Source organism: Zosterops lateralis, assembly GCF_965231275.1.
Source record: "Zosterops lateralis genome assembly, chromosome: 18".
NCBI lineage: Eukaryota > Metazoa > Chordata > Aves > Passeriformes > Zosteropidae > Zosterops > Zosterops lateralis.
This window is the reverse complement of record NC_139778.1, coordinates 3,161,452-3,188,533: the sequence shown is the minus strand read 5'-3', so window position 1 is coordinate 3,188,533 and position 27,082 is coordinate 3,161,452. Positions and strand designations below refer to the sequence as shown.

The 27,082-nt window shown below is 42.9% G+C and overlaps 3 protein-coding genes across 11 annotated transcripts; 1 reads left to right on the top strand and 2 right to left on the bottom strand.

Moving 5' to 3' along the window:
* Positions 1-435: 435 nt before the first annotated feature.
* Positions 436-16,876, bottom strand: MFSD11 (major facilitator superfamily domain containing 11). Of its 2 annotated transcripts, none has more exons than XM_083874369.1 (14): positions 16,654-16,876; positions 16,276-16,452; positions 14,742-14,797; positions 13,668-13,775; positions 13,164-13,243; positions 12,970-13,066; positions 11,172-11,230; positions 8,989-9,130; positions 8,134-8,174; positions 7,297-7,362; positions 5,209-5,334; positions 4,162-4,336; positions 3,028-3,163; positions 436-2,512 (listed from the first exon to the last, which is right to left on the bottom strand). In XM_083874369.1, the coding sequence occupies exons 2-14, from the start codon at positions 16,369-16,371 to the stop codon at positions 2,345-2,347; spliced, it is 1,350 nt and encodes a 449-aa protein (XP_083730495.1). In that variant the 5' UTR covers positions 16,372-16,452; positions 16,654-16,876; the 3' UTR covers positions 436-2,344. The 2 variants fall into 2 exon arrangements, with proteins under 2 accessions (XP_083730495.1, XP_083730496.1); XM_083874370.1 differs by having other exon boundaries at positions 16,276-16,449.
* A 1,827-nt stretch (positions 16,877-18,703) lies between these two features.
* Positions 18,704-24,244, top strand: SRSF2 (serine and arginine rich splicing factor 2). Of its 5 annotated transcripts, none has more exons than XM_083874624.1 (4): positions 18,704-20,695; positions 20,831-21,239; positions 21,764-22,074; positions 22,429-24,244. In XM_083874624.1, the coding sequence occupies exons 2-3, from the start codon at positions 20,878-20,880 to the stop codon at positions 22,065-22,067; spliced, it is 666 nt and encodes a 221-aa protein (XP_083730750.1). In that variant the 5' UTR covers positions 18,704-20,695; positions 20,831-20,877; the 3' UTR covers positions 22,068-22,074; positions 22,429-24,244. The 5 variants fall into 5 exon arrangements, 3 of the variants coding, with proteins under 3 accessions (XP_083730750.1, XP_083730751.1, XP_083730749.1); XR_014591355.1 differs by having other exon boundaries at positions 18,709-20,695; positions 21,764-22,532; positions 23,188-24,244; XR_014591356.1 differs by having other exon boundaries at positions 18,709-20,695; positions 21,764-23,297; positions 23,818-24,244.
* METTL23 (methyltransferase 23, arginine) lies at positions 22,182-27,048 on the bottom strand. Of its 4 annotated transcripts, none has more exons than XM_083874620.1 (5): positions 26,589-27,048; positions 26,405-26,509; positions 26,092-26,329; positions 25,672-25,822; positions 22,182-25,375 (listed from the first exon to the last, which is right to left on the bottom strand). In XM_083874620.1, the coding sequence occupies exons 1-5, from the start codon at positions 26,667-26,669 to the stop codon at positions 25,222-25,224; spliced, it is 729 nt and encodes a 242-aa protein (XP_083730746.1). In that variant the 5' UTR covers positions 26,670-27,048; the 3' UTR covers positions 22,182-25,221. The 4 variants fall into 4 exon arrangements, with proteins under 4 accessions (XP_083730746.1, XP_083730748.1, XP_083730747.1 ...); XM_083874622.1 differs by having other exon boundaries at positions 25,672-25,756; XM_083874621.1 differs by having other exon boundaries at positions 26,487-27,048.
* Positions 27,049-27,082: the final 34 nt, after the last annotated feature.

Below are 27,082 nucleotides of genomic sequence, written 5' to 3'. Positions count from 1 at the left end.
ATCACAAAAGTGCATCATTAAAAGGGATCAATTTAAAAAGCTACCTCATGAGAGCCATAACCTACTTACAATTAAATTACATTGTTTAAGAAGCACTTACAAGTTATTCATCACCACAAGACCCAAGAATCATTTTTTCCCCCAAATACACTGTAAGAAAAAAACTGCTTCTTGTGAACTTTCAAGTCTTTCTGCTCTCATTAATGTGATGGGGAAAAACAGAGCCCCAAAAGGGTTTGGAAGGAAAAAAAATCAGTAATTCCCTATCTGGAAAAAAAAAAAAAAAAAGAGCTTTTTATCCCTTTTGGTACTCTGGAGAAAATGTAGCAACAAGAGAATTTTAATCACTGGCAACGTCCTTTAATCCACACCTTTGTAGTGCTCAGTATATAAAAATCATATGCTTCAAATTGCAGGATAACAGGAGTGGGTGAGAGAGGCTTTGCAGCACTGCTGGTCCCATTAATCACATATTGATTGAACACTGAATGCTTTTTCAGGCTGCCTGACAAATTGGAATGGCTCTGGTAACCCCTCACTCAAATACATGTTCTGCCTCATTCTCTTTTACATCATTCATTAAATCTCCTGGGAATACACACAAGCCTCTCTCTCCTGGTTGTCCTCACAGATTTTTTTCAGCTTGCTGGATGTTCAGGTGCCCTCTAATCCCCCCTATTAACACCTTGCTGATCTCCCAGCAAAAACCTGCCTTGAATTTAAAAATCCCTTTCTCTATCCCTGTAAAAAGATCCCCCTCGGGCTCTTTGGCTGTGCACAATGAGGGATGTGCTCCAGGGGAGTTGTGACAGTGCTGCTGGAGAGCAAAAGTGACAGCAAATGTCACAGGAGATGCCACCCTCGCTCCCCAGGGCAAACCTCGGGAGTTCCTACACGGTTACAACAGGTGGGAGCTACTGACACACAACCAGTCAAGTCTTTTTAAACTTGTCTTTAAAGACAAGACATTAACATTCTGACTGGTTGGTGAACAGTAGTTTTCTAAAAACAGCTCCACAGAGTATCTAAAAACACCTTATCAGTGTTCCCTGCCTGCTCTCTGCCCACCAGACAAACACAACTGCAAGTGCTTCAGAGTTTTATGTAGGCAGATAAAGGTGAGCTGCAATCAGTGCCTGTTACATCATCTGTAACAGTTCTGGATTAAAATTTAGTTACTGTGCCAGTAATAGTAACTAAATATGCTTTCCTATTTGGTGAAGTAAAATTACAGTTAATTTTTTCCCAAAACAGACTGAGTAAAACAACTTAGGACAAGTGTTTCAGATTACGCAGTAGAATAAACTCTGCAATATTATTCTAACAGTTCACATTCTGAGACTATTTGTATTTTTAAAAGTTGTCTTAGTGCTCCCATCACAGATTTTCATCATTTTATGACGAAAATCCCGTTGAATTCAGAAGAACTATTTGGGATTCTGGGAGGGAAGCCATGGATTATGGTCCTTCATAAAGCACTACCCTGAGGAAGGGTCAGCACCTTTCCCAACACACACTCCAGCTCTGAGATGCTGAGCCAGAAGCTGTTTTGCACCATCAATATTTCACAGGCCTTGGGATCCCATCTTTAAGATGGCCAAGGGTGATTTCTTCAAATTCTTGTAAAATCTATCATGTCACACAATAACCTGACTTCCTTACAAAAAAGATTAAAAACTCCAAACCCAAAAAAGCCCAAAAACAGAAAAAAAACCCGAACCAAACAAAAAAACCGCATGGATCTGACAACTCAAGCACATGAAATAGATTAAAAAACAAAGAGTTGGGAAACAAGGAGCTGAGGGATACAGAATAAGGCAACATTTCTCCCAGAAGTACTTCCTCACTTCTCATTGTTGAAAAATTCAATGCCAAATTGATTTCTCAGCTGTGCAGACACGATCTGCAATATAATCTACCTTATAAAAATATCACTCATTCAATACAGGAATTCAAATGTCTGCAGAACTAGAATATAGGAAAAATAATTTAAGGGACAAAAACCCCAAAGTAATTCTGTAGTGCATGGTAGAGTGAAATTAGGCAATTACATTCTGAAAGGGACATCTCAGAAGAGAATTGTTCAATACATGGGTCCCTACATTTCCTTCCATTTCCAATACCAGATTTTTAACAACACAACACCACGCTCAGATGACTAAAGCAAGGAAAAAAAGCCTCTAAAAGTGGCTCTTTTTTTTCCTCTTGTTTCACATTCAGTCGGACTGAAGTAGCAGCTTCCTCCACCTCAACCTCTGCAGTGACTCGACCTCTTTCACCTTTTCACACTTCCAAAAGCAGTGTCTGTGCTGTTCCTCCTGGCAGAGCAGGGCTGGCACGGGGATCAGATGCTGCTGTAGTCTGAGCCACGGGCAGCAAGGGCTGCTGCTGCTCCCCACTCCACAGTGAAGAAGGTGATTGTCCCAAAGAAGCCCACGAGCACCATGATCAGCAGCTGCCACTGCAGCAGGAAGTAGTTGCTGTAGAAATAGGCGACTGCAGCACAGATGGACTGGCAGGAAAAACAAAGTGAGAAGATTATCAGTGGAGATTTCCAGGCTGGTGCTGCTGCTGCTACAGAAGGATTATCAAACTGACATAGGCACAGTTTAATATGAAGCTCTCAGAATGCTTTTGTAGTAGACAGAGAATCTTGAGGCTTCATTATACCTCAACATATGTCCTGGCGTGTCCCACAACAGATTTAGTTTTTACTTGTTATTTACACAGTGTTCAACTGTAGAAAATGAACACCAAACTCCAAAGTGTTTGTAGCACTGCAAGCTGTGTATTTCAAACTGGTAAAATCACTACAAAATCTCTGATATTTCAACCCACTTTGTCTAGAAACAAAGCTTTAAGATCATAGCCTAGGAAACCGTGTCCAGCTTCACAAAACTACTTTACAGCAAAATCCAGGATAAAATAATTTGCAAGAATATTTTTCTCAGCTCATTAAAAAGAGCAACCCAGTATTTCAGTAATATCCCAACAATCCTACTTCCAAAAGGCTGTGTTAGGCAATACCTGAACAAACTTAAAGATGGCAAAGGCAGGAGCACTGTCCTCTGAATACAGAAATCCCAGAATACTGAGGAGCTGGGTGTTGAAGCAGCTGTCCCCCAGCCCCAGCAGGAAGCTGCAGAGCATGGCCACCTCTTTGCTGAAGGAGAAAGCAATTCCAGTTTAAAAGCCATTCATTCAAACAGCTCACACATCTATAAACTGTTTCTGGCAGACTTATTTGGAAACTGCGAGTGGAGGAAAGCTATCACACTTTTAATTTCCCTAGAACAGAACTGGGAATGCCTGACTTGGCAAAAGGAGTCATTTCATCAGCTTAAATTTCTTGAATGCCAAGACTTCTGTTCCTGTTACCTGCAGTCAATTCTACACTGAATTAGAATCACTAAAATAACTCATTTTAGTGCTTGGAGCCACGAAACCCACACAGCAGTGATTAAAAGCTGAGACACATGGTGAGTTCACAAAATCTGCAGGAATGTTAGAGAAATACCAACTCATTTGACAGAAAAAAATACTCCAGCTAAGACCAGTCACCTGCACAGGCACAAATGCTTAGAATTGCAAGTTAGCAGCTGGGTCTGCAAAACTGACAGTACAAGATTTTCACACAAATTGGTAAAAATACAGCCCAAAAGGAAGTTGCAATGATGAGATAAGAAAGCTTTCAATGTTCTTCCCCCAAACACTGAGTGCTGGAAGGGACAGGCTGCAGTCAGACCAAGTGGAATTTGACAAATAGCACTGGAAAACCAGTGCAACAGGGCAAGGTGTAAAAACTGATGTAAAACTGAGCCCAAGACTGTTTTAAAATAAACTGAATTCTTAACACCTACCACAATAGGTGCTGGTCTTGCTATTGTGCTACACGTCAGAAACATCACTTGTCAAGTGACACAACTGCTATTATTCATCCCCAGGCTTTTTATTCTTATGCCATTCAAGTTCCTAAATTGGGTGCACACTGGTGGAATATCTACCTCTAACAAAAACAGAATGCCTGAAAGCTTTTTCTAGGGAGTTAGTCACTACACAGAAAAAAAAAAACTTCAAGAATTTTTCTGTAGAGAAACAAGCTGTTTATGCACACCCTGAGTTACAGCAGCCAAAGGCAAAAAAAAAAAAAATCCCACATACCTTGGAACCATATAAGCAACTTGATCTGTTCCTTCCATAGGAGCAATGGGGGCATCATTTGGCATGTTGAAAAAAATCAAATAAAAGGCTATGAAGTGGACAAGGATGCCCAGCATCACCACTGGGTTCCTGCCAGAACGACTCTTCTTGCTCAGCAAGCCAAAGACTCCCCCTCCTGCAGGAGCAGAAAAAGAGGAGAGAATTGAAGATTTAAATACTGACAATTTAAATTATAAATGTTCCCACGTTGGATAACAAAGACTGACTGAAAGCCCCAAGGAGTTTGCCAGGGAAATGGGGCAGGAGATTGATCAGATGGTTGCTGATGAACATATTTCACCTTTTGGCAAGTATTTAACGAGCAGCCAGTTTCCTTCAGTATTGCAACAGCACTAAGTGAAAATAGACAGGCTTGTGCTCAGCTTTTAATTGCCAAAACTTGCAACTCAATGGATCTGAGCTGCTAATGAACAGTGGTATTTTGTTAAACACCTCGGTACTTGAGTCTACAGAAAAAAAAAAAATATTTACCTAATGAATATTACGTGTATCCAAATTAATTCAAGTATCACATCTCATTTAACACAAGCAAACTTTTTAAAGAAAGAAATCCTTAGTGTAAGCATTTATTCAAAAAATTTAAAATTATATCACTCAAGAAGTAATAAAAATGCAAACATAATACTATTTCAAAAGAGCATTTAAAACAGCAAAATGGTGTAAATTCCCTAATAATACTGCAGCCCACTGCTTCTCACATTTAAAATCTGTGTATTCCTCCACATTAATCCACATATTAATCCAAAGAGAATGCAGAGTATTAGAATTGCTCTACATCCACTCCACACAGTGTAAGGTATAATTCACAGTGTAGAAAGGAACAATAGTGCCAATTACATTGCTATTTCATTTTGTGTTCACATAATTATTGCTGGAAGCTCAAACCACACTATTGGGCTAAGCACAGAAAAAAAAACCCAAAACATTTTGAATTACTCCATCACCCTAATCCTTTTTGTTGTCAAAAGGCAGCGAATTTAGACTCACCCAAGATTTCTCCAACACCAATAAAAATACCAGAGAGACCAATCAGGCTTTTCTCTTCACTGCCAAACCTATTCACGGCACCGATGCACGTTCCATACACTCCAGAAAAGAATGTTAACACCAAACCTTGGAAGGAAACCAAAACAGAACTGATAGATGCACTCTCATAAAAGTCATGAGAAAAATCTGTATGTCTAAAGATTCTTTTCCCCTCAGGTATGTTTCAAATCATAAATTTAAATGAGATATGGGTAATAAAAGCAAAGAGGGATTTTTCAACTATGTAATTATTATATTCTTCTATACCAGTTCCCAAAAACCACATTAGAAAAGTGTTACTAATTGGTGTCACAGGCACTCAGGCTCAGTGCTGCTACTCTTGACCCAACACCTATATACAGTTTATATTTCTACTTCTCAAGAACTCTGGAATTTTATCAAATGAAAAATGCCACGTGAAATAACACGAAGTAACTGAAGAAATAAAGCACAATTTCATTTAAGGATTCCCCCCTGCTTCAAGTTATGGCATTCCTAAAAGTCCCTGCAGCCCCAAATACCAATAAGGGGCTAAGAATACTAAAATGAACTTTTTTAGTTCATACATTCATACATTTAGTCCATACATTCATTTTAATTCACACATTAAATTCATTATGAATTTAAACTGAGAAAGAACAATGGCTATTTGTTTTAAATCCTCTTTCTTCCTATTGCCATTAGTGTGAGGAAAGGAGACACCACTGACTCAGATAATGTGACCATTTAGTATAAAAATACCAACTCAATAAAAAAGTGTATTTAAAAAAAACACAAAAAGTTATCCCTAAGCAGAGAAAAACAGCTTAAAATAAAACTTTCTAATTTATGTCTTTTGCTTTTTAGCTACAGCCAAACGCTGGAACAGCACACCCTGCCCTGTCTGGGTGAACTGCATGGCTTCAGAAACAGGGGTGCACTTGGAGTATCTTAACCTGACCAGTAATTTTGGAATAAAAACCCTTCTTGGCCTCAGGGAATTTTCTGTTTTCCTTCAGAAAGCAGCAACACCACCCACATCCAGAAGATGGCAGCAGATATTTTTTCCTAGTCTGGACTGATTTTTTTTTTTTTAATGCCACCTGTAAACCCATATTTCAGGATATTCAGGCAAAACCTGACTGACTCCCTTTCCTTGTTATCTCCACATTCCCATCCCCAGAGGAATTCATGTGAGTTAATCTGAGTTAACAAAACACTGGAGATGCTGTGAAGGCATTTGTAACTCAGATTAGTGGCTGGAGCAACCCAACTCCACAGTTACTCCTGCTATTTATTTCTCCTCCAGGAGCTGCTGTAAACTGCAATGTTTATATTTTGTTCACATCTAAGTTTTTCTTTTCACAGAACAATAATTTTTCCTAACAGTGACTCAGACCTTAGGTTCTGAAAGTGCATCTGCTTTATAAAAAACCTAATTTGATCATCAACAAAACTATATCTGAAGGCAAATAAGGAGCAAGAAACCCACCAAAAACAACTCAGGGATTTTATAACTTTTTTTGGTGGAAGAATCACTTATACGGCAAAAAAAAATTATTTTACAACTCATACATTGGTTCAAGGATGGCAGACCAAGTTTAACTAAAAGTTGCTAAAAAGAGTGAGAACTGTTGCCACAGCAAACCCTATTGATAAAAGCAATTGAAAATTACTGAGCTGGTTCCCAATAGAACTAAGACTAAAATAAAGAGCATCAGGAATCTCCCATGCCTTACTGAAGGTGTGATGCACAAACATTCTTTTAATTCAAATGCAATACAACTGCATTAAACAATCTCCAAACTATTGATGGTGCAATATCAAATCCCATAAAAGCCACCTCTGTAAATTTTGCCTCTCACTTTGGGACCCAGAACTCTACTGAACCAGCACCTGCAGATTTGGATGCACCCCTCCTCCTGTACAGAAACACTCCCCAGGACACAGAAACATCACAAGTAACCCAAAATTAATTAAAATAGCCAAATAATGTTTGCAGGGATATGGGTTAAAATTCCCAACAATGCACTGCCACTGCTCAATGGTGGAACTCTGCTGGCTTCATACCTGTGTAGGCTGTGGTAACACTGAGGAGCAGCATCTCTTTGGTGAAGCTCAGTGTAATAGATTTCTCTGTAAAGAAATAATAGAGAAAATTAATAAAACTTTTGAGAGTACTAAGGTAATCTACACTTACTTTCGTTCCTTGCTTAAAGCAAAAATTGGTTATTATACAAACTGTGGATTAAAGTTTCATTCATTGTTTATTACAGCATAGTGCTAAATAAACCAAGCCCGACCTGCCCCCTAGAAGAAATGTGCCATCCAAAAATTATATTTTGTAAGAAATGCAGTGGGGGAAATAGAAAAGAGGAGATACACAGTTTTCAATTATCAGACAATTTTCTGCTCGTTGTATTTTTGTAGTCTTAATTCATGGCAACTGTCTCCTGAAAGGATAAATAGATTTTTAAAGGATAAATAGTGAAGATCCCCACATCCTCACAACAAACTTAACAGGCTCAGGCAGAACATATCAAGCTTCAAAGGGAACTGCAGATGCTTCAGTTCTAAATTGTTAACTGGTATCAACTGGTGACAGAATCAAACAACCTGTGACTTCTTTTTATCTTCTTTATGTTTGTTGTTTTTTATTTCTCTCACTGCCTTTCCCAAGGAGTAACCTGCTCCTTTTGTGCTCATCTGTACAAGGACAGATGCTGTTGTAAAGCAGTTTGGATCTGAAATCACATCAAAGGAGGAACACACCAACTCTCTCCTGGACTGCTCAACGATGTGATTGAAGTGGTTTGTACATGATCACATCATCAGCACAAAACACAGAGAGGTGGCAAGGAGATGCCAGGTTTTGCTGAAGCAACTCTTATGAGAAATTGTACTTACTGAAGGCAGCCACTGCTCTCATCATTTTGTTTCGTGCAGACCTGGGTAAACAAATGACTTGGTCAAAATGGAAGAGAATAACCACACTTATTGCTGTGCTGGAAGGCATCTTCATTATTTAAACCTTCTGTACATTTTTGAGCCCTGTACTATATACTGAAATATGCCAATGCCTTTTTTAAAGTTTCTGAGATCTAAAGTAACCACAAAATCTATTTGCTGCCTGCACTACTGAATGCTTGCTTAACAGAATCTTTCTTTTGAACATTTTTAGCTTTCAGTATCTTTCCACAGGCATGCTCACTGATGTTTTTCTAATATTTTCATTGTTCTTTAAATAAAGCAAAAACATTCAAGCTGATGCCTCAGGCAAAACTTCACTGAATCTGTGTAACTGTGCATTTCTAATGTATTTATCAGGGTGGCATATATATTTAGAGAAGATAGGAAAAACATGTTCCAGTTTGTAAAGCAGCCTATAAAAAAGGAGTATTTTCTGTTTATTCCAGAGTTTCAAATGGGCTGTTGAGGGCAAGATAAAACATAAAAGTGTTTCATAATAATCAGGGGAGAAGAGGAGAAGGGTATCTTTTGCAAGGCACTTGCTTTCCAAAGGGAAAGCTTCACATGCAGTACTGAACTTCACCCTTGAGAATATGCCATATCAGGAACATTATTTCTCATATATTTTCATTGTCAAAATACAGACACTTCTCTGTTAAATCTGTGAATCCTCCAGGTTGTTGATAACATTGATGTTTTAGCACTGAGGAGAAGTGAATGTGCAATGTTCCTCTGCGGAGCAGGAGCACAAACAAGGAGATGTGACAATATCTTATTGCCACCAACACTTACGAGCTCTCCCCCAGGATTTCATTAGTGGAATCATCATCCCCTGGAGCTTTCGTGTCCTCTTGTTTCCTAATCAGAAAGAACAGAACTGTGCCCACAAGACTGATAACAGTCAGAGCAATGAAGACAGTTCTGCGATCGCTCTCTGTGGAAAAACAAACAAGAGCCGTAACCAGATGTGCAGAAGATATTCAAACCAATCCAGCTACCTTCAAACAACTAACACAGACATGCTACAGTGGTTAACACACACTAATTTTCTAGCTTACCTTCCACATGGAGCTGCTGGCAAACTCCTGTCTCAGTTTTATGGTGCTAACAAAATATCGGCAAATTAAAGAGGTCCCTCGCATTCTCTGCCATGCAAAGGCTATGACCAAGGAGCAGCCAATTAAAGGAAGTGCATAAATTATTAGCAGGAGAAATTACAACCTTGAAGACTTACATAATTCAGAGTGGACATAAACTGCCCCAAACCCCTTTAGATTTCTAAGAGAATCTCTTGACCAGCATCAGAAGCACAAGCACCATGACATCATAAACTGTAGGCTGGGAAACTACAGAGGCATTGAAGCCACCAAAACCTCAGTAAGTGCTACAGCAGCCGGAAACTCTGCTAAACAATTTGGTTACTACAGCAGAGCACAGACACATCTAATAAAAAGCCACTCCCATTTACCACTATCAAGCAGGGGAAAAAGCCAGTAACAGCAAACACTTGTGACTGAACTAATGCATGACACTGAAGATACTACCTATGCTTGTATTTACTTCCCCCTCAGCTCAACAGCAAATGCAAACTTGTCCTAAAAATAACTTGTGTATGATCACAGAACCAAAAAGAGGAGGTGTGCTTTACAGCTTGAAATGCCTCTGCTATTTTTATATAGGTAGTAAAATAAGATTTGATTTTTAAATGCTGTTAGGGTTTGATATAAAATTTTCTAATAAAGAGGAATTTCAAGACATTTAAAATGGAGGCAAATGTAAGAGCAGAACTGCCTCATAGTTAATTGCTCTATTCTGTGTTTAGCAGAGCAGTGAAGTTTGGAATGCACAGAATTTGAGACCCCCACCAGGTTCAAAGTGTCTCCAGTATTGCCAACACTTAAACCTTTGTGTTACAGGTGAGGGAATGAAGAAAATGACCTTAAAATTTAGCCAGTGTTTCATTACCAAGCCTGTATCTGTGGAGAACCTGAAAAGGTGGAGCTAACAGAAACAAGAAGTGAACTGTTCTTTCTGTTCTGTTATTTCTGAAGACTGATAATTATAATTTAAAAGTCAACATCTTATTCCTGATTGACTAGAGCAGAACTAAATCATCTGTTAAAGTGAAAAGAATTGACCATTCTAGTAGATATTCAACATTAGGACTAAATAAGGAAAATTATCAGTAATTATAGAACAGGAAAATCAAACTTATCTGTTTACAGAGCACTGATTTCCCAGCAGCATTCATTTTTGGCTATTAAAATCTATTTTCACCACTTTTCTTAGTGAATCCCCACCCCCCCACTTTGCCTGGCTTAAACAGTTGACAGAAATCTTTGCTTTAGAAACAGAATCTCGACCACTGTCTAGCTCAAGAACATCAATAAAGTCTACTGTTCTCCAGCTCCTGCTCTTTTCCAGTCTAGCACAACATAAAATGGAAAAAAAAAAATACAGCATTACTTACAACCCATCAGGAAGTTCATAAACTCATGCCAAGAAAGGAAGAGATTTCTTTCTCCACTCTCCCAGCAGTGCTGCCCCATCCCACCCTCTGCCTCCTACTCTGCTTTATGCCAGCACAACCAGTGCAGACATAAAGTAAACTGGGATGGTTTTCCTTTATTTTCCTTTATTTCAGCTTTATCAATCTCCAATATGATTTAGAAGAGCACTCCACACCAGGAGCTTACTTTGGAATGGGACATAGTGTATATAATATTACACATACGGCCAGAACACCTTCCACTCCAAATAGGTGTATTTTGGCACAAATGTGTATGCACAGGGAAAATCCCAGTGGCTATTGAGGAAAATCCCCAAGAAGAGAATATCTACAATAAATTGGAAGGGGAAAAAACCCCAAAAGTCTGCTTTTGTATAAGCTTCCTGATATTTTGGAGTTCATTGTTCCATCTGTTAATTCATGCTACTGTATTTAAAGGTTGGCCATATAAACAAGCAGTGCTCACCTGATATATGAGTTTTTCCTTGCCAAGCAAAGTATATATACAGATTTCCAAAAATCAAGCTGCAAACAAAAAGAACAAAGGTCAACAATACATTCTATGAAAAAATGAGGGTTGTAGCACCACAATAGTACAATTCTATTAAAAAAAAAAAATCCCAAGGCTGTGCAATTGTGAAAGAAATAAAGACATGAGTAACTCTCTGTGTCAGCATCTTCTATATAAAACTCAAACAAATTTTTGAGGATTCTGCCCCAAAATGCTGGCTATTCATTTTAATCAATCAAGACACAAGGTGGTGGGAAAAAAAACGAGGAAATCTGCATCTAAGTTGCTTCTAATTTTGGAAGGGTATAGGTTAGAAAGCTGACGTATTTCTGGAGGTGATTGTGTAATACTTCCTTTGCAGGGTCATGCGTCTAGTCTGAAGTATTGCTTCAGCTCAAGGAAATTCTGTGTCCCTAACTACCATTTCCCAAAATACAGTCATTCTGAATGAATGATTTAAAGCAGTTTTAGAGCCAATTTTCCTCTTATTAACCCATGTTTTTTACTCACTGTGAAACACACAATCAGCTGGGTTTGTGGAAATTGCTACTCTGCTAACATACTGAGGGGTTAATTTTGGAACTGAAAACTTTACAAACATAAACATTCCCCTGCTGTAGGCTCTCCCAGCCCAGGATCCCATCCCCATAACAGCATCAGCAAAGCAGGCTCAGCACCCTAAACACTTCTGCAATTCACTCCCCTGGTTATCTCCCAGATTCATATTTTGGGAGAATATTCACACTTGCTGCATTAGAGATGGTTCTCTTCAGGAAGCATTTGTGCACCTGTCGCTCACGAATTTGTTTGATTCCTTTTCAATCCTGCTCACACCATCCAACTCTACAGACTGCCATGACTGCAGGCTCCAAAGGTTTAAGCACCCACTGCACAAAGCACTTTCTGTGTTTCAAACCAGCCCTCCTTACTCCTCATGAAGGGACCCCAGCTCCAGCACAGCAGCTTTTGGCGAGCAACAGTTCTACACTCAGCTCCCCTGCTGCCCTCATTTTGGGGAACACTTTGGTATAACCTTCCTCAGCTGCTGTTCCTCCACAGGAAAGAGTCCCACCCAACCTTTTCAGTCTCTCTTCAAGCCATCAGCTCTGTCTTCTTGCATATTTTCATCATTTTCCTCTATAACCTAATTGCCTTAATCTCTCATGAGAGGCATTAACTACCTCTCCACAAAACACTTAATGGCCACAACACAGCATTCATTGCCTTGTTCTCACTTGCCTCTCTTGATGCTGAGCCTTTTGTTGATTAATTTTTCAGCTGAGTAGCACTCAAAGTTTAATATCAGAGAACCATCAAAAATAAGATTTCTTTTCTGGCTTCTCACTGCCAGGTCCAACTTCAGTGTTTTCACCTCGGCAGCAAGAACCAGTTTCTCCCTCAATAAAGGACACAAATTGCCACAGCCCTCTACAACCAACAAGATTGCTGTTACATCCCTCAAATGCTCCCCTAACAGAAATATGTATTTTTTAGCAGCTCAAGAGCTGAGATTGCAATATTCAACTTTCTTTTATTCCCTGTTCTGTAATGCACAACACCAATAAAAAGGTTGCTTCCATCTCTTCTTCCAACTGACTGCAAGGCCCCAGGAGAGAATTTTTCAATGCAGTCTCCCACTTGTATAAAGATGTAAAAAGCAGAATGTGTACACAACCAAAAAATCCTCCCAAAAATCAAAATAATTAAAAATTAATCAACATATTGAATTATTTAATTTAAAATTAAAACTTACCTGCACTGTAGAAGTGCCCAAAATATTCCACTGTTCCTTCCAATGGTGTTTTCATCAGAATTTTCAGTCAAGCAATTTCCCTGGGCTGTCCAGAGGACTGAAACAGACAGAATTTATTGCTCAGGAAATAAAAATATTTCAAAGGTAAATTCAAATCTCATAAAAATAGTCAGCAGAGTAAGAACAATGCTTACCAGCAGCTGCAATGCCAATAAGCACAGAGGCAGTGTAGAAAGCCCATGTAGTTGGTTGGATAAAGACTGCAATGTACAGGCTAGAACAGAACACATAAGTTCATTGAATACCAACGCAAAGTGGACAATGCTCTTTAACAATCAGATACCTCACTTAGGTGCTTCTAAATCAGCTACTGTCTCCTAAGGGATGTTGAAAAACAGGTTGTATGTGAAAAATCTTTTTACCCTTCTAAGCACATAGAATTTTTTTTTTTTTATATATATAGTTATTAATCTGAGACCATAAATTCAATTCCACAGTCAGCTAAGACTGGGAATGCTATGGAAAAAATGTGTTGTTTCCAGCAGGCTGAAGTACTCTGCAGTTACACACCTGCAGTATCTCTGTGAGAGGCTTTTCTCAGCCAGTCCAATTTCATGTATGGCACAGAAGCCTTAGATGTGAAAAAATTAAAGAAATATTTCTAAGGAAGCAGGCAAAACCTCAACATTAATACTTACCTATAAAACACACCACTAACAACCATGGAGAATTGAGGTCCCACTACTGCAACCAGTGAAGGTGATATAAGATTTGAGGCAGACAATACTCCATAAATAATGGACATGCTACAAAAACAAAAAGCCAAATATGATTAAACACTTAAAATAAAATATAGGCTATCACTGCAACTGATTTAAGAGTGATCAGTGGATTTCAAAATATCCAGTTCAGTACAAACATAACCTAACAAACATTTCCCTGCCTTCCTCTGTTTCCATGGCACTCCACGTGGGAATACAGGAGTGTCCAGCATTCCCTGGATTGCTGAGTAGAGTCCCAAACTATTGCAGGCAATGACAACTTGTAATTTAGAGCATGCATTTGTCAAACTGCCTGAACAGCAGTTTTTCTATGTTGCACCCTGTACATCTAGAGGAGAATGTTCTAGAACCTCATTTATCTGTCAGTGAGGTTTTCATCTTCTGCCAAATACACCACAGAAATTTTATGAACATGTTTTGTGCCAGCAGCATTTTTGGTTTAAATGAAGACAGTAGACCCTTCAAAGGAGCAACCAGGTTTTCCTACATGACAGATTAATTTGGCATGCAAAAGGTCCCTGATCATGTCTGGCGAGTTTGACTCTGCCAGTGCAACCAACAGAATGGTTTTCTGTGGATTTGCTTGTCTTTCTGACTGCTCCTTTCACATTTATGTTTTATTTCCTGAGAGCTGATCCACACCTGTCCTACACAAACACAGTGTACAAAGGCAAACAACCAAGGCCTGAGTTAGCAGTTTTATTTATTTTTAAACTTCCACCTTCTTTGCCTCCTAAGGTAAAATGCTGAGAATGTGATGATGGGGGTTTTTCTCCCTATAAAGAAAACATGCAAACCAGACATGTAGCTCAACTGGAAATATTTCAGAGCAGAACTGTGAGAAGCCTGTTTTAAACTGCTTTAAGTGTGTCAATAAATTGTGAAGTCAGCAGAACACTGCAATCTCTTGAGAGTGTCTCTCTACTGGATGAAACTGTAACTAAGTTCACCCTGCAAGGAGCAAAGTAAGAAGAAAATCCATGTAATTACCTCGTGTAGCCACTGCCATGGAAGTCTGTGTTGTTTAAATTCGTGATAACAGTTTGCTGTGGGGGGAAGATCATACATTGTAATATGTTAGAATCTATCTTGCATTTTGAGAACACCTGGATTAGTTTGAAGTCAGTATCAAACATTAGAATTATTCATTAATAGACACCACAAAGTACTTAAAAGAATTTAAAATGTTAATTACAACTCACACCACCTCCACAACAAAGATGCAGGAGATACTTGGCAAGGAAACAACTATGTTTGAAGAAGAAATTAGTACTTTATTATTAAACCATGATTTCATAAGAGACCTAAAATACTTCACAAAACTTTTGTTTCACTTAAGACCCCTCTTACCTAGATAGGTATGACTATCTCAATTTTAAAAGTGGGGAAAAAAGGAGAAGTTTCAGAATAATCTTAACTTGACTTAACTAGGAATGTCTGATAAGAGTTTCCACTCTTTTCAGCTTCCTGTTACTTCCCCGTTCCTTTTTTCCCCCTTGAATCAGCTTTAGTGATCATGAGATCATGTAGTTAGCTGGACTGGCAGGCAGACCAGACTGAAAGTCATTTGTAAAGACTTTTATGACAATCAATTACATGATCACAAAGGATTACATGATCACAAAGTCCAATTCAGTGAGGTGCTGAATTCACTGCAGAATTTTTGAGATCGTTGGGCTGCACTTAAGAGCTCACAAAAAGTATCACACTACACTAGGACTTACAAAAACTACCCCAAGCAGTTATTTCTATAATGCAGTGAAGGATATTTATCTGTCTGAACCCAGCAAGGGTTGCATGCAAGAAAAGAGCTGTAAGACCTGTGGGCTCAAGAGGGATGTTGAAATCTAACTGCCCTGGAGGAACAGAACTAATAGTACTGAAAGCAGCTCAGGAAGTTAAAGGGCTAAACCTGGCTGTAGCAGGAGTCTAAACATCTAAATAGTAACAGTAAATTTGGATTGTGCTGTGCTCAGTTTTTGCTGTGCAAAGAGATGCTGAATAGCAGCAAATAACTCCTTCAGCTGAAAGGTGACTTGGCAGTTTAGCAATTCTAGAAATCTATTTGTCAGGTGTTATATCCTCATACTCCCCCTCAATATTTAGTTTGTTAGATTATGAAAATCTAGTTCATAATAGCATGGTTAATAATAACTTAGGTAAATATTTTGAAAGGGACTATACAGAATATAGACAATGCAAGGTTTAGTGTAATTCAATTGTCCAACATCACAAGTGTCAAAGCAGACAGTATTTTAAAGTTCAAGCATTTTATAAAATTGATTTTCTACTTTCTAAGCAATCAGGCTCAGTTTTAGATGTGGCTATGTTATCTTAAAGAAATAATCTACTGAATTATTTGGTTAAACACACTAATCTACTTAAAACTAAATCAAAAGCAGGTAAATGTCCAAGTATCTTGACTTAGGAAATCCCAAATAAAACAACATTAGAGCAGACAAAAAAATAAGCCAAGATAAATAATTGAGATAGAAATGTGGCACGTTGTGAAAGTCACACCTACCGCGATATTTCCACAGGATTGGAAAGCAGTGAATATAAACATAAACGAGACTCCCAAAATAATGATGTTGAAAAGCTTTTTTCCTTCCGAAGACATTTTGTGTATTCTTCCCAAGTCCTTAGCTTCAGTCTGGAAAAACTCTTCTTTTCTTTTAAAAGTTTCCTCTTAACCTCTCTGCTAAAAAAAACAAAAAGGCAAAAAGAATAAAAGAAAGCAAGCTTTGAAAATAATGATTACTTAGGGCTACTTATCAACTGCCAGAAAATATCAATTAATCAAGAGTGCTGGTAACCTTTTTAAAAATAATGTGCAACAAAATCGGTAGCTTGAAAAAAAATATGGAATGAGACAAAAGGTAAAGCCTAAGATTCCCTCTACCTGTTCATATGAAGTTAGCAGGGCTGACTGCAGTGTGCTACTTCATGACATCCCTTTCTCCCAGAGGAGCAGCTTTCCCAACAGCGAGCAGGTTAATCCTCTCAGCTTCTCGTCATTGTGGAAGTCAGAGCTGTGGTCCCCGGCCTGTCAGTCACCTGACGAGGAGAAGATGAGCCACCCGCACATTTCCATGTCCTGCACAGGAAATCAGGAACATCTCAGAGCCTCGATCAGCTGACCCAGCCTCGGCAGCCCCTGTGCACTCTGGGAAATGGAGTTTTTATCAAGGCAACAGCTTCCTGTTTAAAGCGGTGAAAACCTCCCAGTTCTTAAAATAAAGTTATTTGTATCTGGTTTTGAGGACTGTAATTTCTAGCCACTAAATAACCTGGCAAGATTTAAAATCACAACAACAACAACAAAACCACCACACACACAGAGAAAAACCCCCTCACCAACCAAACCAAAAAATAAAACGCTCACACAACTACAGACTCATGGAATCACAGAATGGTTTTGATTGAAAGGGACCTTAAGCCCATCTCATCTCCCCTCTGCCATGGGCAGAGACGTTTCCCACCAGACCAGGTTCCTCCAAGCTCCTTCCAAGCCTGGCCTCGAACACATCCAGGGATAGAAGTGATACCATTAATCAGTATTTCTAAATAATAAATTTAAGATCAATTATCTTCGAGTCATGAAGATCTCTGTTAAAACATCAGCAAAACTGAGAGAGGATCAGATATTCACCAAATGGTGGCTTTTTCCTATTATCATCCTTTGTCTGTTCTGTTGGGCCTCTGGGACTGGAGAATTCAACTAAACCAGTTCTACTTTAATGTTGGCCAAAAGGACAGAGAAGGAAATGCAGAACTGATTGAAGTAAATTACAAATCACCACATTTTACCTCTGCTGTTTACAGTAAAGGGTTTAAAGAACCAGGAGTCTCAAAGGGAAAAAAAGGATATTAGCCCAGGAGTTCAAAGGGCTGGTTGAGAGAGTTTAAACTAAATCTGAAGTGGGATAAGGTTTGCTTGACAAATGTGATCACCTTCTACAGTGAAACAGCTGCATGGATGGATGAGGGGAGGGCAGTGGATATTGTCCATCTTGACTCCAGCAAGGTTTTCTACACTGTGTTCCACAACACCCTCCTGGGGAAACTCAGGATGTGCAGGTGGGACAAGTGGGCAGTGAGGTGATTGAGAACTGGCTGAATGGAAAATCATCCCAGTCATAATTAGTGATAGTGGTTTGGAGGCCTCTAACCGGTGTCCCCCAGGGTTGTTTAACTTCCTCATCAAAGACTTGGATAAGGGGTTGATGCCTCCTCAGCAAGTTCACCGATGGCACAAAGCTGGGAGGAGTGGCCGAGAGCCCAGAGCGCTGTGAGCCCTTCAGATGGACCTGGGCAGGCTGGGGAAAAGGGCAGAGAGGGCTGAGGTTGACCAAAGACAAGTGCAGGGTCCTTCCCCTGCACAGGAACGACCCCAGGCACCAGCACAGGCTGGGACAGCCCAGCTGGAAAAGCAGCTCTGTGGGGAAGGGCTGGGGGTCCTGGGGGACACTGAGCTGTCCGTGACCAGCGCTGTGCCCGAGGGGACGAGAAGGGCTCTGGTGTCCCGGGGTGCCTTGGGAAGAGCATTTCCAGCAGGTCAGGAGTGATGCTGCCCCTCTGCCCAGCCCTGGCCAGGCCTCCACTGGAGCAGTGTCCAGTTCTGGGCTCCTCGGGACGGGAGAGACACGGAGCTCCTGGGGCGGGTCCTGTGGAGGGACACAAAGATGATCTGGGGACGGGACCATCTCTGTCCTGGGGAAAGGCTGAGGGTGCTGGGGCTGAGAGGGACCCGAGTCCCTTCTGTCCCATCTGCAGGGAAGGGGCAGAGCAGGGCTCAGGCTCTGCTCCAGGGGCCCAGCAATGGCACCAGAGGCCACAGACATGAAGTGATGCCCAGGAAATTCCACCTGGACACGAGGCAGAACTTTTTTCCCTTCGCAGTGACCAAACCCTGAACAGATTGTCCAGAGAGGGTGTGGAGTGTCCCTTCACTGGAGATGTCCCAGAGCCCTCTGGACACAACCATGTCCCATGTGCTCTCTGGGATGACCCTGCTGGAGCAGGGAGGTGGGACCAGATAACCCCACTGTGGTCCCTTTCAACCTGACCCACCCTGTAGTTCTGTGAAATAAAATCTGCACTCCAGCTATAATTACATATACTTAATACATGTATTAAGGGTTTTCAATTTTTTTTTTAATTCCCAATTTGTATTTTTTTTTAATGTCAGTGTTTTTCAAAACAGCATGCCATTTTTACTTCTGGAGCAAAGTCAGTGTGATTGTTCAGAGGCTGCTTTACAAAGATGCAATTAAAATATCAAGGTGAGGGATCTTAACACAAGAAAAGCTCTCTTCTTCCTTTTTAATATTATTAATTTGTAGTAGCAGAATTTTAAGATCCTCTAGGAATAGTGTCCCACTCACATCTTTTCTCCCTTGTGCCAGTACAAGCTTCCATCCTGCTGCAGAGCAAACTGGGCTGGAACAATTCCTTTGGCAACAGCAGCAACAAGTGTTGAAGTGACTGGAACTGGGAGGAAGGGGCTTAGGAAACCTCCTCTGTCATTTTAGGGAAATCACTGTAAAGATAAACTTCAAATTTCCCCTTTGAAAAAAGGTTTCAGCAGATGAAACATTGAATTTTTTAAATCAAAATTCTCTGATTAAAAAATAGAACAAACATGAAGCAATACAAAATGTCAAAACAGTACCAGTTTGTTTGATTTCTGAAGTTATTTGTAGGAGGAAACAAACTGTTGCTTCTAGATTTGTATCCATGCTTATCTTTATACTTCTTCAGTGAAAAAAAAAAAAAAAAGTTAAACACAATTATAATAAAACTAAGCATTTAAATTCTAATACCGAAATAATTGTTCATATTAATACTGCCATTGGATTAAACATATCAGTAGAAAATAGCCTAATTTCTCTTCTTTTTTTAACACAGTGTCATGGGATACACAGAAACTTTTAACATTGTTTTAAGATTAGAACCACGTATTCTGGAGTTTGGGCATTTTATTTTAAGTGCCTGAGGCGACAGAGCAACAACTTTTGGCGTCCCTTGCACTCTGAGAAGTTGCTTGTCACCCTTACACAAGGGCTGTGCGAATCCTCTCCCACGTGCAGAGCGGGCCGGTGTGAGGATGATTTAATAATTCCCCGCTCGGCTCTCAGAGTCGCCGAGGAGCCGGCGGGACCCGCCTGGGCAGCGGCGCGGACCCATCGCGGCACATCCAGAGCCGGCGGGGCCGAGGAGCCTTCCCCGGGCACCGCTGCCCGCAGCGATGGAGAGCCCACTGCGGGCTGCCCGGCTCCTTACAGCCGCCACAGGCACACAGCGGAGCGTGGGCAGGAAAGGCACCGAGCTCTCTGCTCCGGGAGAGCCGCTCTGGCAGAACCCGGGCCGAGCGCCTGCTCCCTCACGGCCCCGCTCCCCTCACGGCTCCCCCCTCCCCGTCCGCCATTTTAAACCGTGCCCGCCCGCCCGCGCCACAAGCGCTTCACTTCACCATCGCTTTTTTTTTCCTGCTTTTTTTTTTTTCCCTCTTCCTCCCCCACACAAATTGCTCTGCTCTCATTTCTTTTTTTTTAATTGTTATTGCTAATGTTTGGGATTTTTTTACGGTTTCCAACACACATTGTTCAAAAATTTCCCCGCCTCCACCGAGCCCTTCCGGGTCACGGCGGCAACGTTTTAACAGCCACTTTCCAACCGCGGGGCGAATTATTAATTTAGAGGGGGTTTCCCCGCGCTCCCTGCGGCACCACTCGGGGGAAGAGTAGGAAAAGGGGCTCGGGGGTCGTTCCCGCGGCTCCGCGGGCGGGGCGGTGCCTCATTCCCTTCCGGGGCGCCGGCGGCCATTTTGTGGCGTTAAGCCGCGCGCGCGGGCGGTTCCCCCTCATTTCCTCGTCGCGGCGGGACGGGGCGGCCGCTCCTGGCGCTTTGCTCCGGCCTCGGGCCGCCCCTCGGACCCTGAGGTGGGTGCTGCTCCCTGCGGACCCCGCGGCTTTCCCCTATGCGCTCTAGCTCTCCTTCTTTTTGGACTCGCCCCGCGGTGTGAGGCGCGTCGCCCTCAGGGCCGCGCCGGCTGCTGACTGCCTTCAACCCCTCAGGTTTATTCTCTTCGGCCGCCGCCGCCCCTCAGGGGCTCCTGCCCACCATGAGCTACGGCCGCCCGCCGCCCGACGTGGAGGGCATGACGTCCCTCAAGGTGGACAACCTGACCTACCGCACCTCCCCGGACACCCTCCGGAGGGTCTTTGAGAAGTACGGCCGCGTGGGCGACGTCTACATCCCCCGGGACCGCTACACCAAGGAGAGCCGCGGCTTCGCCTTCGTGCGCTTCCACGACAAGCGGGACGCGGAGGACGCGATGGACGCGATGGACGGGGCGGTGCTGGACGGCCGGGAGCTCCGCGTGCAGATGGCCCGCTACGGCCGCCCGCCCGACTCGCACCACAGCCGCCGCGGGCCGCCGCCCCGCCGGTACAGCAGCAGCGGATACGGCCGCCGCAGCCGCAGGTGAGCGCCGCGGAACGGGCAGCGGAGTTCGGGCGGTAAATGAGGCGAACCTGAGCTGCGCGCCTGTGCAGTGGGACCCGTTTGTTTTCATGCTGGTTGCCTAGAGAGATAGTGAGGTGTCCGTCACTGAACAGAGTTGAGCCGTGTGTTCTAGGCCTGCCCTGCTTAAGCAGGGAGGTTGGACTGGATGGCTTGACTGTTGTCCCTTCCAACCGGACCGATTTTGGCATTCTGTGTTCTTTTCCCAGTGAGTTTCGCGGCGGAGCTGGGAAGAGGGAAGGGGGGAGGTCTGCTAGAGGTTTACTTGCAAAGGCACATGGGTTCCCCTCGGAGTTGGAAGGGTTTCGCCCTGTAGTAAATTTAGCCCCCGGCCACTCACTCTGAACAATGGCGCCCTCGTAACGCTCGTTTTCTTGCCCACGTGCGTCCTGTTCCGCCTTCCCTGTCCCGCAGCACTCGCTCCAGTCCGTGCGTCACCCGGGAGCAAGTTTTAACGCGCCATTTTTTTTCCCCTCCTGTTTTAGCCCTAGAAGACGCCGTCGCAGCCGGTCTAGAAGCAGGAGCCGCTCTAGGTCCCGCAGTCGGTCCCGCTACAGTCGATCCAAATCCCGGTCTCGCACACGCTCTCGGTCCCGCTCCACCTCCAAGTCCAGGTCTGCCAGGAGATCCAAGTCAAAGTCCTCATCTGTCTCCAGATCCCGGTCCAGGTCAAGATCCCGGTCTAGATCTAGAAGCCCTCCCCCTGCCTCAAAGAGAGAATCCAACTCTAGATCCAGGTCTAAGAGCCCTCCCAAGTCTCCGGAAGAAGAAGGAGCTGTATCCTCTTAGGAACATGGTAATGTACCTCGGGATCAGCACAGGATGCATGTTACTTTATTAGAGCACTTAGGTGGGGTTTGGGTAGTTCTTGGAACATTAATAGCCTGAACCAAGTGAATCCTAGTGGGGCACATTGTTAGTTGTTGGTTTTGGTTTTTTTTTTTCTTGAGCAGTGGTTTTTTTGGTTATTGATTTAGGGAAATAATTACTGAAGGGTTTTCTACGGAGAATTTTTTTTTAAAACAGAAAAAATGTTTTATTGCAAGATTAATGCCTTGGTTTTAATAAAATATTGTATGAGACGCAACCTATGATGAAAATGACTATTTCTTACTGTATTTATCCAACATCTGCATTTTCCCCTTTAAAGCTGCGGTCTCCTGTTTGCTAAAAGAATATTGGCCAGTATTGCAGATTTTAACTGATTTGGCTGATCCTCCAGGGACCAGTTTCTGTGGGCGTGTGTTGGAGCAGGTTTGTCTTACACTGTTAAAGATACACTATCCTTTTAGAACGGAAGATCGGTTCAGTGGCCGTTGTACTGACTTGGAGGTAATAACTGTCCTAGAAAAGGTGGCAAATTCCTTGCAACGAGAAAACCACGGAAACTAGTTTTTCCTCAAGTGGACATCTTGAAGAGGCATCTAAGGATACACCGGGTGGGGAAAGGATAGTGTGTCTTTAACCCTTCAAACTGTTTGGTCCTATTTTTTAAAAGGAAAGGGCCTGAGCTAGCTCTGGAGTTAGATAATTGTAGCAAAATTAGTCACATTTTCGGTTTTGAATGCTAATTAGAGCTTAGTTAAGTCTTTATGAAAAAGTGTTAGTTTTGTAACTTTATAGAACTCTGAATAATTGAGTGGTGAACAGGCTGAATTGAAGTTAATGGTGGCTTGATCTACAGCCTGGTGCTTCTTCTCCATTGTAACTAAATATTTTGACCGAACCTTACATTTGGCCTCTGAAGTAAAGCAACACACAGGGGGGAGGTGGAACACTGTGGAAATTCCTAAAACTTAATTAAATAGGCAAAGCCAGTTGAAACACAACTAGAAGTATCACTGAAGTCATCCACACTCAAAATAGACAAGGTAGAAACCTGGCTGAATTTTTCTCTCTTCAAACCTAGATGCTTCAGCTAAATGAGAACCCAGATAAAGGACGCCTTTGGGGGGAAAAGATCGCTTGAGTCTTCAGCCCGTTGGAGAGACCCTGGCCCTGCAACCAGCTGTTGAAAAGGTTATTTTGTAACATTTTGTCTAACTTTTTACTTGTTTAAGTTGCGCCTCAAGTGGCAGATTTTACATTTTATGTGCCATTTTGTTGCTGTTATTCAAATTTCTTGTAATTTAGTGAAGTGAACGACTACCGATTTCATTATTGGCTTGGATATTTGAGGTAAAACTTCATTTTTGTTTATATAGTGCTGACTTCTATTGGAAATTAAAATCGATGGTAACTTGCTGCCTCCAGTTTCATACTGAGGAATCATGCAGCCATTATATGCTGATAGCTAACTGTCAAAAAAGTTCTCTCAATTTTATCTTGATTCCTTAAATAAGATTCCACAAAACTTCAACTTGAAACTTACTGTAAATGCTTTTTTTTTTTTTTTGAAAAGAAAAGAATAACTTTGACTTAAAATAGCATCTTCAAATTCAAATTGGTAGAAATCTTTTCAGGTGACAGTTGATATTTGCAAGGATTGTTTTACCAGACTCAATTCTAATCTCTTCTCTTATGTATTTTTGTGCACTAGGCGCAGTTGTGTAGCAGTTGAGTAATGCTGGTTAGCTGTTAAGGTGGCGTGTTGCAGTGCAGAGTGCTTGGCTGTTTCCTGTTGTCTCCTGATTGCTCCTGTGTAACGATGCCTTGTCGTGCAGAAACAAATGGCTGTCCAGTTAATTAAAATGCCTGACAACTGCACTTCCAGTCACCCGGGCCTTGCGTTAAAAAAATGGAGCATACAGTGAGCACATCTAGCTGATGATATACACACCTTATTTTTTCCAGAATGGTAAAACTTACCAACCTACATATATGAACTTACATATGAGAATTGTAATGTTAAGCAAAGAAATGGTTCATTCCTTTGTAAGTACTGATTGGTGTATCTTTTGCTTAAGACATTCTGTACTATACCCACTGTCTCTGTAGTTCATATTAAACATTTTTTTCTGTGTTAACTTTTCTCAACTTAATGTCTTGGGTCAGCTTATTTTTAGCTTGAAAAGATTTCTGCAATTATATTGTCAATGTTTAACTTCTATATAGTAACTGAATGCATTCTACTGCTTATAAATTTTATCCACTGGGGTTGCTTTTAAATTACTGTGGGCAAACTTTAATTAGCATTGTTACTAACCCAGTGTTGTGTGGCAAGTGGTAACACAGCAAGCCACAAACACAGAACCAGCCAGGGCCTGGGATGGTGTTGTGGGAGGTCCAAAGTGAGCAGTACTAATAATTGCATTGCTGTGTGCTTGCCCTGGCTCGCCAGGCTGCTGCTTGACAGGGGCTGATCTTGACAGTGATGATTTCTCTTGATTTGGTACCAAATGACTTGTAACTGCAAACATCCTGTGTCAAGGGTTATTGTAATGCCTTGTTTTATCTTATGCATGTATGTTAAATGGGAATGGAAACATCTGAACACTGGCAGTATGGCTTTGTTGAGGATTAAAAGTACTTTTCTACAAACTGAGGAGTTTGTATGTTCCAGGTTAGCACAGTCTCCATACACTCGTGTACCAACAGGGTGGCTTTTGTATGTGGATCTTTGGGAAGGATTCTCAGTCCTGGGAAAGGGATCTTAATGGGGATGGTTTTTTATTTTAAGAGTGCAGTTACCTTTTCATAGCTGAAGTTGTGGATTTAGGTTGGATTTCCAGGTTAAACTGTTGTGTAGTGGCTCATGTGATGGAATTGAGGCTCTGAACTATTTCACGGACTTGGGGGAGGAACACAAATTTCTCAAAAGCCATAGCTGGAAAACCAAACAGCTTTATTTTTACAGTGCATGTTTTAAGAATTGCTGCTTCCCCAAAATATCCATGAGGTTTGATGTAACCAGGACTGTTCTCTGCAGCTCTGTGCTACAGAGAACAGCTGAATATCACCTTGTACTGAAATATAAAGTGGAATAAACTGAAGTGCCCTCTGACTATGCTAGTGAGATGATCATCATTTCAATTGTGTGTCTTCCTGGCAGGGAGGAGCTGGCCAAGTGCTCTTTGTCTGCACCAAAGGAATGCAAGGGAATGTGGATGCTCTTCAGGTTCCATTTGTAGAGCAGAGCCTCGATAGACCAGTCAGCACTGAGGGGAGGAAAGGAGAGAAAACCTAACCCCGAGTTATCACTGCTACAGTAACTCAAGCAGGCTGTCACCAAACTAGTACAGCTGGGTTTGTAACAGTCTTCTACTTAACGGCAAACTGGTGCTGCTTGGATTATTTTCAGATTTTGTTACCTCCAGGGTTTACTGGGCAAATAGTACCTTGACTCACAATTAGAGCTTTTCTGAGTCAGAGTGGTGGTGCCACAGAGGAGTTAATGCTCGTTCACAGCTGAGACAGGAGCTAAGATATGAGTTTTAAATATGTAAAAAATTACCTTCGGACTTGGTAAGTTGTCCAGAATTGAGCCTGTGGGTTCTTCTCCAACAAGAAGTAAATTGTAGTTAAAATATCTTCGAAGTCTGTGTAGTTTGAGGAGACAAAGCAGTCTGGGTTAGTCTCTGGATTGCAGGTGCGGATAAATCTGCCTGGTTTTATGAAATGGTAATTACAAATCAATGCAAGTACAGTGTATCTTATGAGAGACCCAAGCATGGTATGAAGGGAGTTAGTTATTTACTTCCTGTTCTATTCCCACACCCTCAGCCGCATTTATGACAGCTCTAAACTAGAATTAGCCCAGAGTAACAAGGTCAGTAGCACAGTGTCACCTGACCCATTGACACTGTTCCCGGCACTACTGGGACACAATCTCCTTGCAGTCACAAACCAAAGATAGCTGAGAGCATTAACGTACCTTTGGGGTCAAAAAAAACATCTGAGCCTAAAATTATGTCTATGGGAGCAAGAGAGAGCAGCTCCGGTGACAGGCGGCCCCAGGTGAGGCCGAGGACGGGCACGTGGGGCAGGCGGTTCATGAGGCAGCTGCTGCGGCACCGCTGCAGGCACTGGGGCAGCTCCTCGCTGTCCGACAGGATCACCTGGGCACCGCACTTGGCGGCCACCACGCCGGGGAGACTCACACCGGCACCGATCTGAAATCACACCGTGTTCATGGAGACCGCGGGCGGAGCCTGACCCGCAGGTAACGGGCAGGGAGCGGGCGGTACCTCCAGCACTCGCTTGCCGGGCAGGCTCCGCCGGTGCGCCCACAGGTACTGGGCCAGGACCACGGCGCAGGGCCACACGTACATGCCATACTGCGAGTCCAGCACCTGCAAGACACGGGCCGGGGCGCTGTGCCGGGGTCCGGGGCGCTCCCGCGGTTCCCCGTGTCCCGGCCGCCCCTGGTACCTCGGGCACGCGCACGGCCAGCGCCGCCGGACCATCCTCGAACCGGTACCGCCGCGCGCGCTCCCGCCGCGGCTCCGCCATGGGCCAATCGCGGGCGGACACGTGTTGGCGCTAGGCCGCGCCGGCCAATCGGCGCCTCCTCCCCGACTGACGTCACGCAGAGCGCCGCCGCGGGCGCTGATGGCGATGAGCCGCTCGCCCAGCCGCCGCCTCCCCCGGGGGCCGCGGTTAAACCGGGCCGCTCCCACCCACGCCGCTGCCCCGGCGGGGCGGGGCGGACGCCTCCGCGGGCCGCTTCCCGGAGAAGGGAGGAAACTGGGTGACACGCGGTCGGCCGGCCACTGTCAGGAGAGCAGCAGGCACGGAGCGCGGACCCGCGGCGGGAAGGACAGCGGCGGCGGTGGGTTCCCGGGGCGGCCGCGGGACTGCGCGGCCAACGGCGCCCGGCGCCCGTGCTGCCTCCGTGCCGCCCGCGCTGCCCTTCCTCAACATGG

What these genes read in the sequence shown, in the direction of transcription:
- MFSD11 (XM_083874369.1), bottom strand. Translation starts at nt 16,371, where the DNA reads ATGTCTTCGGAAGGAAAAAAGCTTTTCAACATCATTATTTTGGGAGTC. An exon ending in CATGGCAGTGGCTACACGAG is followed by an intron (nt 13,776 to 14,741) that starts GTAATTACATGG and finishes TTGTTTTTGTAG; the next exon opens with CATGTCCATTATTTATGGAG. An exon ending in GTTAGTGGTGTGTTTTATAG is followed by an intron (nt 13,244 to 13,667) that starts GTAAGTATTAAT and finishes GTTCTGTTCTAG; the next exon opens with CCTGTACATTGCAGTCTTTA.
- SRSF2 (XM_083874624.1), top strand. Translation starts at nt 20,878, where the DNA reads ATGAGCTACGGCCGCCCGCCGCCCGACGTGGAGGGCATGACGTCCCTC. An exon ending in TACGGCCGCCGCAGCCGCAG is followed by an intron (nt 21,240 to 21,763) that starts GTGAGCGCCGCG and finishes CTCCTGTTTTAG; the next exon opens with CCCTAGAAGACGCCGTCGCA.
- METTL23 (XM_083874619.1), bottom strand. Translation starts at nt 26,623, where the DNA reads ATGGTCCGGCGGCGCTGGCCGTGCGCGTGCCCGAGGTACCAGGGGCGG. An exon ending in CCGGCAAGCGAGTGCTGGAG is followed by an intron (nt 26,330 to 26,404) that starts GTACCGCCCGCT and finishes GTGTGATTTCAG; the next exon opens with ATCGGTGCCGGTGTGAGTCT. An exon ending in TGTTTTTTTTGACCCCAAAG is followed by an intron (nt 25,823 to 26,091) that starts GTACGTTAATGC and finishes TCATAAAACCAG; the next exon opens with GCAGATTTATCCGCACCTGC.